This window comes from Oenanthe melanoleuca, chromosome 2 (genome assembly GCF_029582105.1).
Source record: "Oenanthe melanoleuca isolate GR-GAL-2019-014 chromosome 2, OMel1.0, whole genome shotgun sequence".
NCBI lineage: Eukaryota > Metazoa > Chordata > Aves > Passeriformes > Muscicapidae > Oenanthe > Oenanthe melanoleuca.
In genome coordinates this window covers 129032357-129047478 of record NC_079335.1, presented here as the reverse complement: position 1 = coordinate 129047478, position 15122 = coordinate 129032357, and the positions used below count along the sequence as shown (strand labels likewise).

Here is a 15122-nt window from a genome sequence, read left to right as displayed (position 1 = left end):
AATTTAAGATGAATTTGAAAGAAATTTAAAAAAAAAAAAAGGCAAAAAGGACTCATTAACTCAATAAAGTGATAAAAATATTATCTTACACCTAGTACATTTCAACTTTGCATGATCCTAAATCACTGTTCACACATTACTTGTTTCTTGTTCAAACTCCTTTTTTATGCCTGCTCAGATATAGCTGACTGTACTTTATACACAAGTTATCTGTAGCTCTGTATGAGAAACTCTCCAGTAAATGTCCTTCATAAACATTGGTTTAATTAACCTTTCATGTGACTTTTTTCCTTTTTTTTTGTGGGATAATCTGCTGATTTTAGGCAGGTCCAGCCTTAGGCATTGTGCTGCTGCAGGCTGCATTTCACTGTTCCTCTGTTCCCTGAACTGTCACATCTCAGACAGATACCACTTCCTTGCACAACAGACATAAAGAGCAGTACCAACAAACCAGCATTGCTGCTTCTGTTGTTTGATACAGAATTTTGACATTTTCCTTGTAATAATTTTAATACAGAGTCCTTTCCTTTCCTTTCCTTTCGCCTTTCGCCTTTCCTTTCGCCTTTCCTTTCCTTTCCTTTCCTTTCCTTTCCTTTCCTTTCCTTTCCTTTCCTTTCCTTTCCTTTCCTTTCCTTTCCTTTCCTTTCCTTTCCTTTCCTTTCCTTTCCTTTCCTTTCCTTTCCTTTCCTTTCCTTTCCTTTCCTTTCCTTTCCTTTCCTTTCCTTTCCTTTCCTTTCTTCAGATCCTTCAACCCCTGAAGCACAAACTTCCTCATTTTCTTTCCTGTGCCCTTCTCCCCTCCCTTCCCTTCCCTCCCTTCAACCTTATCTTTCTTCCTCAGTTTCTCCCTTCTCATGGATAATTTCCTAAGAAGAACTAGGGTGTTTTTTTTTTCTTCTCTATTACAATCTCAGATATTGCAAAATGAAGATGTTAGTTCCTTTTTCTTTTTTTTTTTTCCTTTCCCCAACCCTCCCCTCCCTCCCAACCAGGCCGCTTCTTTTTAACTATTTAGGCACTTACTTTAAAACAGGAACTTCTATGGTTGCTTGATACCCAACCTTCAGGGCATGTAGGGACCAGAGCAGTAGCTGGAACAGGTGGAACTGTTGCACCCTTTGCCCACTGCTTACAAATATATTTTTGCTTTGTCTCACAGTCAAGAACATCCCATAATCCAGCTGCAGTCCCAGTTTTCATGGCTACACATCCCGGATTATTTCCTTTATGAGAAAAAAAAACCAAAACAAACGTTGGGTACTTTCTAAAGTGTTTAGAAAGTAATTAATTAATTAATGCCCAAGCAATCTAAAAAGGGACAACAATCTCAGAGAGCACCCACCATCCCTCCTCACAGCACCTACCAGGCATTCCTGCATCCCAGTGTGTGAAGGACACAGCTTCACCATTGGCCCAGCTGAAAGTGCCTTGATCCTGCACATCTGAGAGGCCAAGCCAGAAATATTTCTCAGGCCTCAGCCCAACAAGGCTAGTCAGATAGGCTTGCTCATACCTGTAAAAACATCATAAAGACACAAGTGAAAACAAAGTCATTTACCCAAATCCTACTAGTCTAATGTGATGATGGAATTTTTTCTCCTATTCCTTGCTTCAGATTGGGGGAGAAGACTCTATATAGAATTCAAATTCTATATTTCTATATGTTTCTATTCATAGAAACAACAAGACTAAAAAAAAAAGCAAGACTTTTTTGTTATTCTACTAGAGACCTGATCTGTTAGCTAACCATTTTGCTGCTTGGTGTTGTGTTATCTCTTCTAGGAATATTTCATAAGATACAATCTCCAGCTATTTAAAAGCAAAGAAAAAGTCATGATCATACCTACTTTCAACTGTGGCTAAGTAACCTTCTTCTCCTTCACAAGTGGTGTTTGCTTCTGAAAATGTTGCTGGAATATGTCCAATAAAATAGCAGTAGGTCCCATATCTTCTCCAGCCCTGTAACATGGTTTTAGGATTTTCATACAAATTTTAAACAATTGTGATAAGTGAAATCTGCCATTTAAAAATTAATGAAGCACAATGATCATTAATATTATGAACTAGAAACTTTTTGCCAATGAAATTACAGTTTCCTCCTCAGGAGTTTCTGTAAATGGTTTCCTGAAGTTTAGAGAAACTTGAGAGAGAAAGAAACTTCATAATAAATAAACCCAAAAAACCCAAAATAATACAAATAATTCTAATAATTCTAATTGATTCTCAGACAATGTACCTATTTAATCTGAGAAACTGATGTTCCATTCTCACATACTTACTTTTTTGCAACCTGCAGCAGTAATTTCTTTTTCTCCAGCTATTTGTGGTGTACCTTTTCTTTTACAAATGTAGCCAGCCTTCTTCTCACAGATATAGTCTGCCCAATAGCCATTCTGTGTCAGGAAAAAGTTTGAAATAAAAAGAAGATAAAGATGAATCATCCAAAAAAGATAAATAATGTGGGTCTTTATAATGAAAATTATTTGTTTTCTTTCTCCTTTTATTTTTAAATGGATTTTTTTTCCTTATGCAATTTTCCTACATGATATCAAAACCAAATCTGCTCACATTTAGTGAAACAGACTGGGCTATAGCAGTATAGCCACAGCTGGTAGTGATAAAAAGGAAGGAGGGTGAATAGAGCTGCTCCCTGACCTGTTGTGCTGGGTTCTGCACAGGCAGTTGTGCTATGGGATGGCAAATGAGCAGGCAAAGAGGAGCCAGCAGGAATCAGAGATCCCATATACCATCATTACCACCAGGGGAAAAGGAGTGACTTTCAGATGTACTTAAAGAGGAAATTTCACCTGTGATGCAGTAATACTTTATTTATTTATTTTTTAAAGATCTCATTCAATCTCAATCTCACTCAATTCTATCCTTACATCACTTTTTCTGGCATTAGCCATTTGCTAAAATGACAAAGCATGTTATTCCTTGATTAAGTAGTTAGTTTTAATAAGTAAGTACAATATGTATTGAGGAATGTCACCTGGCCCTTGATCAGGACACAGTCTTCTGGCCTGTTGTTTGTAGTGGATGGCTCTCCCAGGTGCCACTTTGTGTATGTCACTGGGGTACCATCACTCCACTCAAAATACATTTGAACCTTACGGTCATTCAGCCCAATCCACAGCTTGTCTGTTGGCTCTGAAGATGGAAACAGAGATAAGACCTCTTTTGGCACTCCACCCTCTTCACAGCACCAACCATTCAGCTTTGGACATAGAATTCCTTTCACAAATTCATGAAGGATAAAATTAAGTAGTATGTTTTATGATAATTTCATAGATTTATATTTTCATATAGACATTAAAATAAAGATTGTATGCTTTGGAAAATTAAGATGTAAGGAAATCCTTGCACTGGATGAAAAAAATATTGCTCTTCTTCCTCCAAACAGTAGGTATTGAATTACCAGCCTAATGCTGATACTCCACAATGGTATGATAGAACTCTGAATAGTTACTTTTCAGTTTTATTGCACTGGCCAAATTTTAAAATACTGGTTTTATGCAACTTGGAGTGTAAATGTTTTGAGCTTTCTTTCAACAAAATGAAAAAAAACAGACAAACCCCCTAAGCCCAGCCCCTCAGACCTACACCAATTACTCTGGCAATAAATAAAATCAAAGTTTTGACAACATGCAGAATTCAGCAGGAACTATCAATTCAGCTTGTTTCCATACAGGCAAAGGCAGGAAACCCCCTGGAAATACTCACTGTACCCAAGCTGAGACACCATAAAGCTGTGCTCCTCGAGGCTTTGGATGCTGGCCAAGTGACTCCCTTCCTTCTGACAGGAGGTCAAAGCTCCTTCCCATCCTTTGCTGTCCCTGAAGATCCTGTAGCAGTGATCTACATAGGGCACCCATCCATCTGGGCAAGTGACAGGTCCAGGGTCACCTAGGAGCACACACCAAGGCTTTAGAGAAGTTCAACTGCTTTCATCTGTTTCAGTCTGTATGTTGTGAAAATGGAGATCAGACTAGAAAGATTTCAATCATTGTAAAAAGCAAACCAGAGAAACAAGAAATGGTTATATTTCTAAGATTCTTCTATTCATCTTCGTCAATATGTTGAGCAATTCAGATAACAGATTCTACTTTAATTAATATGTCAACATACCTGAAGGAGCCAAAGTAAAGTTCTTTTTCTTACAAATATAAAACCAAGTTTCTCATCACATTCCCAGTTTTGCCATTTAGCTTTTGTTTCAGGATTCAAAACTGCACAGAGCTTCCCAGATTCTGGAGAAGGGCTTCCTTTGGGAAAAGTACAGAGAGAGAAAAAAAAAAGTAAACTTTTCTGGAAGAAAAACAGCACTCTGAGGTCTAAAATGCACGAGAGACCACTCCTGGATGGAGTGATGGTGGTCATGTCTTTCACAGCTTTGGCAAGAGCTATGCTATGTATCCAGCAGTGGAAATGTCTGTAGGAAGTGTAGTATGTAAGCTAGGTAAGTGGATACAAACCTGCAAACTTATATTTTAGCTGCTAGTCAAGAAATTGAAGACTGAATATTTTCAGGACAGGCAGTGTTGCTTTCACAGATAAAATATTTTTGCAATACATTGAAGGTTTCTGTATTATATTACTATAGAAAAAGATTTTTTTTTCTTGCTAAAGCAAGAGAAGCTAAAATACTTATGGAGTATCTAGCTGATAAGAAAATTAACAGCAGTGTTTGAGGTATGTATATTTTCTGTTTGGAAATATAAAATCAAACAAAGTCACATCTACCTGGAGCCCAGTTTAAGTACTGGAAAGGGCTGCCTCCAATCCACTCCCATCCACTACTCAAGTCCAGTCTGTTGAGTCCAATCCACAGTGCAGAATCTGTACCTTCTGTTAACTCTGAGTTACAAATATAAGATGAATTATTTTATACATCTCTTTTGTATTAGCAAAATCACTATCAGTATCTCTAGGAAGACTTACAATTCCTCAATATCTAACTGCAAATACCAATAGATACTATGGTACCTAATAAATTGAAATATGCCAAAGTTTGAATACTGTAAAAAGGCAGAAACTCCCTGTTTTATTCTATCAACTAATGCAAAATGAACACAGATTATACCCACAGAGTATACCCAAAACAAAATTGTTTCTGCAGAATGGGCTATTTAAGAATAATTACTCGTAGAGTATAAATATAAACAACATTAATAAATCTGTTAGAAGTTAAATTAATCCCTAAAATTAACAACAAATATTTCTTCCATATCATTCCTTCATCTATATGTGGGTAAGAAATTTGATATCTACAAATACTGATATTTTCCAGTTTGCCAAGCTGTCAAAGCTGCATTTGAATAAAAAAAAAAATGCCCTTCTTGTGGCATAAAGATATAGCTTTTTTCTTTATTTTCAAATTTTTTTTTTAAGTTTCCTTTTGGCCAAAATAAGTTTTTAATTTACTTTTCAGGATTTTTTCCTTCCTCAAAATAAAAAAAAAAAAGTTTTAATATACAATAGGATTTTTAAATATGAACTCAAACTCTTACACTTCCAGGATGCTGAAAGACTTTGAAGTCTATGTAAAATTGGCAGCAATTTTGATACGAACTTGCAAATTCTAAAAGATTTTAGGTCCAAGAGATAAATATCTAAATATAAAAGATATTTAGGTCCAAAGGCAATGGCCAAAATCATACTAAATAATCCTTAGCTATTATGATGTCCTGAACAGATCCTGAATGTAGCCCAGAGTTTCCTTTACTGCCCTACCTTTAAGGTACGTTTGTTCATGAATATCTGTGATACTCAGTAATTCTGCATTTTGCTGCTGACAGCTCTTCCTGGCTTGGTGCCATGTGAGAGCTGAGTCAGAATTTATTTGGTAGTGAACATTTCTTGACAGATCTGTAGTCCACGTGCTGTCTTTATCTGTGGAAAGAATAACAGCAACAGAGGTCACACTAACTTTCCAACAGAAAACTGAGTTGCAGGTTCTCGTCCTGTGTGGCAGGTTCTCCTAAGTCTCCTTAAATTTCACCTGGGCTGCTCTTTCTAGACTGAAAATGTTATGAGCAGATGGGGAAGGACAAAATTAGGGCTGGTAAGCTGACAGGTAAAGCTGGCCTATACTGCCTCCTGTTCCATGAAGAGACAAGTCAGGAATCACCACAAGGAAAGTGACTGCCTAGAAAAATACATTGCATGGAGTGAGTGCCAGAAGTCCAGGTGAAAATTTTGAAAAGATGTGCAACATCTCCTTCTCTCTCTGCACAGCAGCTCCCCCTGAGAGCTGTAAGAACTAGCACTAGAGCTGAATTTAGCATCAAAAAAGTTCTTAGATAAATTCCATCCCCTTTCAAACAGCTTTTGGATGTGCCTGCCACACAGCAATGGTGTTGAGCAGCACCATGCTCCTCCTGATTATCTTTGCATCTTTGATTTGTTGAAGATCTAACCATGCTCAATCAAGCACAACACAAAATTGTATCAGGTATTTGATCATTCCCAAAAGTCAGCATGAAGATTAATTTATAAAAAAGAACTGAAAGCTGGGACTAGCTCTCAATACCCCTGAAAATTATTCAATGACCCTATGTCACACACCTTCAGGGCTCAGTGTGTGAGGTGTCTTGGCAGGAGCCTGGAAAGCATAGTTGACTAGGGATGTGTGCCACACTGAAAACCCACTTTAAATCAAGTGGAGTAAAGGGCATTCTAATAAAAAAAGACAGTGCTGAACAGAAGAAACATAGAGGAAAGATTATTATGTGCCAGGTGGAGATTTCAACATCATGAATGCAAAGCTCTCCAGGCCATAAAGGGAGATAGAGGGGAAAGTGACCACAGAAATAGAAGAAAGTGATTGAAATTGCAGAGAAATTATTGGCATAAGTCAAAGGGGTGGAAAGGCTGCCTCCTGGACAATATTAACAGGGCTTAAAAGCATGGATAAAAGGATGTATTTGGCAAAAAAATATTCACATGCAGATCGAAGCATTAACTTCGACATCAATCTTCCTGCAGTGTTCATTTTTGTGCCCACATCCATCACCACGGGAGTCCCCAGAGAAGGCCTGTACAGCAGTGCCAGCACACATCCCGGCTGGGAAGCAGCGAGGAGCTCAGAATTATTGTTCTGCTCAGCAACACCCCCGCAGTCGGTGGGAGCCGAGAGCTGTTCTACTCCTCAATCACTCTCTTCGTGCGACCTGTTATTTCCTCGCACGGCGCGCTGCCGCATGGGCGACGCGGCGCGCACTGAGGTACACCCTGCGGTTAGGAGCTGTTATCGCAAAGCCAGCGATGCCCTGCCCGCCTCAGGGGCCGCGGGCAGCCCTCACCTGCGGCCGGGCACAGGCCGTAGCGCCCGTCGCGCTCGTAGTCGGCGGTGGTGGCGCACCACGGGCGGCCGTCGGCGCGGCCCGCGGCCGTGCAGGCCGCCCACCAGCGGCCCCGGAACCGGAACGGGAACACGCACGGCGCCCCGAACGCGTTCCCCTGCAGCGTGAACGTCTCTGGGAGGAAAAAACGGCAGCGTGAGAATGGAAATTGAAAAATGAATGGTAAACTAGGGAAAATTAATTCTGCGGCAGAGTTGCATCTCAAAGTGCTTTCTATGGTTCCTGTCCCATAAAATTGTTTCAGCACTTTTTCAGACTTCAGTTGGTGGCATATACTTCTACTTCAAACAATGTTAAGATTTATATAACATGGGCAAAAGCAGGAACTAATATTTATAAGTCTTGATTCCTGGAAAAAAAAGTAAGCATACATTAGACTATCTCTCTCTGGTTTTATTCCAGTGACCATTCATCTCATACAGAGAAGCAGCTTCCCACATGCAAAGCTAAGAGTTCAGTGCTCAAATACCCTGTGAGGTGGCTTTTAGAGCATTCATTCTGGATGGGGGAAAGACATTCAAATCTGACTTCAGCTAATCAAAAAATTGCACTGGTGACTATAATCAATTCACAGAATCACAGAATCGCTGGGTTGGAAGAGAACTTCAAGCTCATCGAGTCGAACCCATGCCCTAACACCTCAACTAGACCATGGCACCAAGTGCCACATCCAGTCTTTTTTTAAACACATCCAGGGATGGTGACTCCACTACCTCCCCAAGCAGACCATTCCAGTACTTTATCACTCTTTCCATAAAATTTTTTTCCTAATGTCCATCCTGTATCTCCCTTGATGCAGCTTGAGACTGTGTCCTCTCATTCTGTCAGCTGCTGCTTGGAGAGAGACCAGCCCCACTGACCACAGCCACCTTTCAGGGAGCTGTAGAGTTGTGATTATTCCATGAGCATCCTCATCTGCTCAGCCAAAAAAGCCATGCTTCCTCTGCTTAAATCAGTTCTTTCAGACCTTTATCAGCTCACCTATATTGTGCTTCATTCATGGGGATGTTAAGTTCATATCCCTGTGACTTTATAAGAAACTTATCAGTGTCAATGTGTTAATAATGTAGTGACACAGTATGGTGAGCAGTAGTGGCTTTAGAGAATAGTTTTGCATAGTATGATAGTAAGTATGTATATACATAATCACTAGTAATATGTATTTATAGAATATATAGAGAGTACATGTAATATTTGTACATGTAATAGTACTTGAAATACTAATGTGCTATAATACATAGACTAAAAAAGTGTGTGGGTATAATACATGCTTGGACATAAATATAATATTAAATTCAAGGTTAAGTACTTCAGTGTATGGATTTTCTAAAACTCTGGTGGTGACTGAAGGAGTCAGAATAGTCAAAGATCCTAAACACTCTAACACTCACAAAGGAATTAATGCAAAGGATGAAAGAATCAATTTTCTGTACCTTCATATCCCTGGGAACATAAAACATCCATGGCCCCATAGATATTCCATTTATTCTCTGCTCTCAGTTCCTTCTTTAACAAAACATTATCATGTTCTTCGTTGCCAGGACTGAGAAATAAATCTTCTCCTTGGATTGCAAGGAGGCTTTCATTTCTGCATTCCCACCACTGGATCTCACTCTTTTGATTACAGGGATACAGGGTGACCATGGTCTGATCCTTCTTCAATGGCACTCCCAGGCATAGTTTTAGTTCCACACTCATAAGCTGATGATCTGTGATCCACCTGAATTTTTGTGAATCATTGTCTTGATTGCAAGTGGCAGTTCTAACTGACAGTGCAATAGATGCCTCAAGACAGAGCCTGTTGACTTTATTATATAGTAAAAATGTTTTAATGTCTGTAAAACAAAAAAAATGCATATAAGATAGTTAATATAGAATATATGTATAGTGGATACTTGATATGATTCTGCTTCCCATTCACATGAACAAGAAATCATTGTATTCATGTCAGATAAAAACAGTATCTTTTTTACCAGGGTCCAGAGCAACATCAATTCTACTGACGAAAAATAAAGTAGACAATAGAAAATGAATGTCATGATAACAAATCACCATGCTGTGGATCAGTGGTGGGCAGCAGCAGCAGCTGAGCTGAGCACAGCTTGTTGGATGGTTTTACATGGTTAGTGCATTCCCTCAACCACTCTGCTGTTACCATTACCTTGTTCTGTCCAGCTTCTCTTCAGACGCATGGCCTTGTTGATGTCTGACTCTATGAACTTTTCTCACCCTTCCAGATCTCACAGGACTCCTAATGGGTACAAAGCCATCTTTGCTGAGCCATTTGCCTCCCCTCCCCCAAATCCACCTTTCCTTTCCTTTTTTTCATGTAAATGTGAGTAAACCAGTCTGGGTTTCTCGGGGGTCACTCTGGGCTCCTCAGCCTTGCTGACTACAAGATCTGCCATCCCCTACTATGAGCCATTGACTGTAAAACAAGGAATGACTTTGGGAAGCCAGCTGCAGTCTGAGAAAGGACCTGGGAGTTATAGCATCTGACACTCACCAGTGTGTGGTGGAAGTTGGAAGGTACAGAAAGGCACAGAAATTGTGTCCCTAGCTCTCCAGGCAGTTTATCTGATCATGCCTGAAGCATTGGCTTAAGGTGAGGTAGAAGTAGGGAGCTAATTTCAGTCCTGCAATGAGTTTATCAGCAGCACTTGTGAGCTGTGTTATGAATTTGCTTTGCTGCCTTGTCTTGTACTTTGTGACACCCATCTGGTCATATTTCTTGCTAAAGCTTGTGGGATTGATCACCAGTTATATGATACATATTTGGAGCAGTGGGTGCCATAATTAATAAAAATGTATTTAAGGGGTTAAAGATATTTCCTTAAAAAGTTTGCAAAAATTAAAATCAATGTAATTGATAATATACAGTACAGTGAAAATTATTCTGGCCTGCAGGGAGACCATGGTTGTTTTAAAAATACCATATACTCTGAGACAATCTGTGACAATCCTCAGGACTTAGAAAGGTGAAGGGATTTAACTTTAAACATTCAGGTCTGCAGAAACCTCCTGTTTAATATCTACAAGAGAATTGCAGCTAAAGGGATAGCAGTAGTGTTGTACACTGCAATTCCACCAGAGATTTCCAAAACTTTATCAAATTTTATTTTAAAAAAATATTCTTCCATCTACTTTATCAATGCCAGTGAATTCTGTAAGTCTGTTGAAAACAGTGAATAAAAGCCCCTTTACAGCCATCATCTATGAATATCTTCATATCCTACCAATATTTCCACATTTCACCCCTCCTGGAGATTTTTCCTGCCTTATTTTGCAAACTATTACCCAGAGACACCAATAGCTCAAAAATTAGAACAAAGAAGTAAAGAATTAAATACATTTTTAAAAAGGCATTTAAGCATATTTAATTATTTTCTTAGGTCTGATCTTATGGGGTTATTGAAATGATAGCACCACTATGTATTAATAAAGCCATTAAGAATTGAGTCTGTGGTTCCTTTTACATTGCTTTTTTTCTATGTGATCATCCCCATCCCCAAACTAATAATTCACATACTGGCAGTACCACAGAACCACAGTCACCCAGAAAAGCTAGAAGAGTGGAAGCACTTGCATGAGACCCTTCACAGGAAGCAAGCAGGAGGCACTTACCCACCAGCTGCACAGAACTGTGAGCTAGAGAGAGAACAAGCAAGAACCCAGAGAACATAATTGTAAATGCTGTTTCCTTTTCTTCATCAAAACCTGGGTGGTGAGAGCTGCTGGAGAAAAGGTCGTGCTGCAGAGAGGACAGTGGCTGGTCCTCCTCGGTTCTGCAGGCTGGGTAAAAGCTCTGAGTGCTAAAAAAGGAAACATTCTGTCACATGCCACAGTTCTGAAAAACAAGACCACATGGCACAAATTTTACCCTCGAAAAAGAATGACTTCTCACTGAGGGCAAACCATGCTTCCTTGGGAAAGCAGGTGGTGACAAGTTTATATCTCGCTCCATTCCCACTGTCTCTGCTGAGGACAGTGTGGAGCTCATGGGATCAAATCAACAATGAAATACTAAAGACAGAAATTCAACCTTAGGTTTTAAAACTTACATCTTAGCTATGCAGAATAATAGCAGAAAAACACAGAAGTCTCATATTTTCATCTGTGAGACAGAAGTGAATTTTAGAGGATTTAAGTGAAATTCATTCTGCACGACATTAGAAAAATTTCTGCCCTTCTACAGGAGTTTGACATTATCCTACATTTCTACATAAATACAACTAGAGGACAATATGAAAAATGGATTGTTGGAAAATAAATGCTTTTTTTTTCTTATGAAGTAGGTAATACTTTTTTGAGAGCCATTCCAAAAGTTAGTCACAATTTCAGGAAATGCCACATATTGCTTTTTACTCAGATCAAGATCCTACCCAGAGCCACCACTCAGCACTTTGTATTCCAAACTTAAAGATGGAAACTTGAGAAAAGCAGCACTCTAAATATTCCATTCCCCACCACTGTAGATTGTCCCTATAACTGTGTAAAGGCCTAATTTCATCACAGCATATTTTTTAAAATGGAAATATTTTATTTTGTTTAGAAAAACTTCTAAATTGGAAAAAAAAATCTGTGATATCAAAATATCATTTAAATTGTAGTAACAAATTAATCAGCACCTGTAGCAAAAGTATGATATCAGGAAAATTTGTCATCATCTCCTGTTTTTAGCCAAGATAACTGCATTTCCCAAATACAGGGTTTGATCCTGCTTGTCTGCTTAACAGAAAGACAAGGTAAGGAAGGGGGTTAATTCTCTGAGAAAATATATGGAATTAAAATAAAAGAAAGAAATTTAACAGTGAAATAAGAAATTACAAGGAAATGGCTAGGTACAGAACTTAGGGCAAAGTTAACTTAGGCTGACAATATTTCCTTACAGCATGATACCTATTTATATAAGAGATACTCTGTTGTTTATATTGTCAGGATTTTAAACAGCCTTGTTTTATCCTGGAGCCTGTACAATACGAGGCCAGGAGGAATTGCATTTTCTTCCCAGTTGGACATTTTATAGCAACAAAGAAATAAAAAGGAAAGAATCCATTTTCTTCAGCCTCCCCTGAACCTCAAGCAATAACAGAGCCGGCTGCAGCCTGGGACTAAGGCAAACATTGGTTTCCCTTCAGCCTGGTTTCAGATGAGCTTTTAGCTTAGGGCTAAAAATCTGAACAATTGCACCTCATCCTTGATACCCCAAACACACGTGGTGTGCTTGCACCTCTCCCCCTACAGCCAGTACTGTGAATGATGGGGTGCTGTGCTGATTCCCACAAAGTACTTGCTCAAGGCTGCTGAAATCCTTGAGGACAGACTCCAAGGAAGTTAGAACAGCCAACCTCACAATGTCCCTTGCACCTGACACAGACCTCAGGGAGCACCAGCAGGAGGTGGCACTACCTTCTTGTTCCTTTGCACTTGTGAAATCTGGCAATGGCTGGCACCTGCCCCTAGCCACTGCTCACAGTGACTCTCAGCACAAGCTGCATCCAGCCATGAAGTGCAGGTTGGACAGTCCCAATGTGGAAGATCAGAAATTGGGCTAACAACAAAGTTGTTCTCCCCAGCATGAATTTAAACAATTCTCTGTTACTTCAAATTCAGTTCTTAAGCCAACATCCCAAACATTAATCTCTTACAGAAAGTACTGATAGCATAAAACTTGACCTGTTAAGAATTCCCTGTAAGCCCACCAAATTCATTAAACTTCTACTGTCTCTAAGATTAAGGGGAAAAGCACAATCTCAGCAGCACCTTAAACCCACCTGTCTGATGGGTCTGAACAGATAGGAGGTGGGAGGTAACATGCCCTGGTGGCTTTGCAGGTGATGATTTGCCAGTTACTGATGTTAGATGTCACAGACTGCTGCAGTGGCATAGAAAGACCCTAGAGTGCTTTGGGATCCCTTCCAAAAGATCTGCTCTGATGCAAAGGCAGCTTTGGGCAGGGTGAATGTGCCCCATGCACACTCATGAGAGCAGCCAAGGCACTCCTGCACCTGCAGAGCAGCCCCAGCCATGGGAGCTCATTGCAAGCTCATTGTTCCCATGGGTCATGCCATTAAATGGTCTTACTTTGCCAAATTTCATTGAATATTTTGATGAGCCTGCTATTTTTCTGGTCAGGTTCTAGCAAGGGGGATAGGTACTCTTTGTTATAATCATTTTCGTTCAGGCTGATAAAGGTAACAGTTTAAAGTTGTTCTGACAGGGTCAGACAAATTAAATCCACACAGACCAAAATAAGAACTAATTTAGGGAAACAAACCATGAAACTGAAAGTATTGTGGCTATTGCATTAATCTGCTTGTCTTCTGTACCCACCTAGTGAAAGTAACCACAAAGCATGTAGTAATTAAGCAGAAATATTTGTATTTTTCACCATCTTGCTCTGATTTTGTTGGTAATAGACTAAAAAAATTCCCCAAGCAGAATCTATTTTGCCTGTGACAATAATTGATGAGTGATATCTCCGTGTTCTTATCTCAGCCCAGGAGCCTTTTGTGGTGTAAGTGTCAATTATGTTAACTAGGGAAAGAACAACAAGGAAAGGATGTGTACTGAAATTAAATCAGCTTTGAAATTTAAATCAGCCCTTATGGACTTATAGTCAGCCTGAAGTTTTGAAAAATTTTGTGTAGCAATGCTAAATCATTAATGTAATCTCCTGGAAAGTATGCAAGTTGCATATCATCTAAGAATGTTATACATGCTTAAATAATATTTAACAATAGGTATAATTTTCTTAATGTTTGGAAGGTTGTGGATCACATAAATAAATTAAAAGATCATGGAAAAATACCATTGACAACAGGGGCCCCAGTTAAGGGCTAAAGAGTTCCCCATTCAGGACACTGCACCCAAGGGTGAAAATCACAGCTGCAGAGGTTGCACAGTCCTTCCTGGTGACACAAGCATCTGAACCTCAGTATTTTGGCTGAGTCACAGCAGACAAACATGTGCTCCATGAGTGCTGGTTTACTGATACACTCACCAACCTTTTGTACTACCCTTTAACTGCTTGTTGTTAATTGAGCCTCAGCAATCATTGGAAATAATCAACATGCATTTTTGGACTATTGTTTAGATAATGGATAGTGGAAGAAAAAGAATAATTAGTCCAGTCATACTTCCTGGATACCAATATATAGTTTTAAAAATAACTGGGAAATGCCTGTTCTTTATATTATCTCTGTGATTAGTCTTTGTTTTCTTCCTTTGTTTTATCACTGCTTCCTTTCTTATAAAAAAAGTATATACCACTTTCCCATGGGCAAACACTTCAAGAAGCATCTGGACAATGCTTTTGGTAATATGGTTAAGTGTTAGGGTGTCCTGAGATGAACAGGGAATGATGATCTTTACGAGCCCTTTCCAACTGGAGGTATTCTATTATTCTGTGATTTATTTAAAAAATATTTTAAATCCTTTACTTTTTGTAAAATTCCCTACAAAATTTAAATGCCAAATTTGACTTTAATACCTTAGAGAAATATGCTGAAGCAGAAAAGCTGGCAGAAAAATGTATTTAAAACATTTTCTTCCCGCTGCCTGTGGATTGGTGAGGTCCAGAACATTACTTGAAATATGGGTAACAAGGGTGTGTGAAAAATTCCATATCAAGAAAATGTCCTCATGCCCAACACAGAACCATGGCCTGACCTATCTGTCAGTCTCTGTGGGGGGGAGTGACTGAAGTTTCTTTGCATCCATTGGCAAAGGAGACACTGGAGTTTTTCCCCTCCTCAC

General features: G+C 39.2%; 1 protein-coding gene across 1 annotated transcript in view; it reads right to left on the bottom strand.

Moving 5' to 3' along the window:
- LOC130250441 (macrophage mannose receptor 1-like) overlaps window positions 1-11143 on the bottom strand; it is a 29614-nt gene extending 18471 nt beyond the window's left edge. Inside the window, 13 exon segments of the mRNA XM_056486164.1 lie at window positions 1024-1223; window positions 1365-1513; window positions 1844-1959; window positions 2280-2393; window positions 2993-3150; window positions 3724-3906; window positions 4129-4168; window positions 4171-4265; window positions 4744-4857; window positions 5734-5892; window positions 7305-7478; window positions 8798-9199; window positions 10989-11143. Coding sequence (XP_056342139.1) covers window positions 1024-1223; window positions 1365-1513; window positions 1844-1959; window positions 2280-2393; window positions 2993-3150; window positions 3724-3906; window positions 4129-4168; window positions 4171-4265; window positions 4744-4857; window positions 5734-5892; window positions 7305-7478; window positions 8798-9199; window positions 10989-11046 — 1962 coding nt within the window. The 5' untranslated portion in view covers window positions 11047-11143.
- Window positions 11144-15122: the final 3979 nt, after the last annotated feature.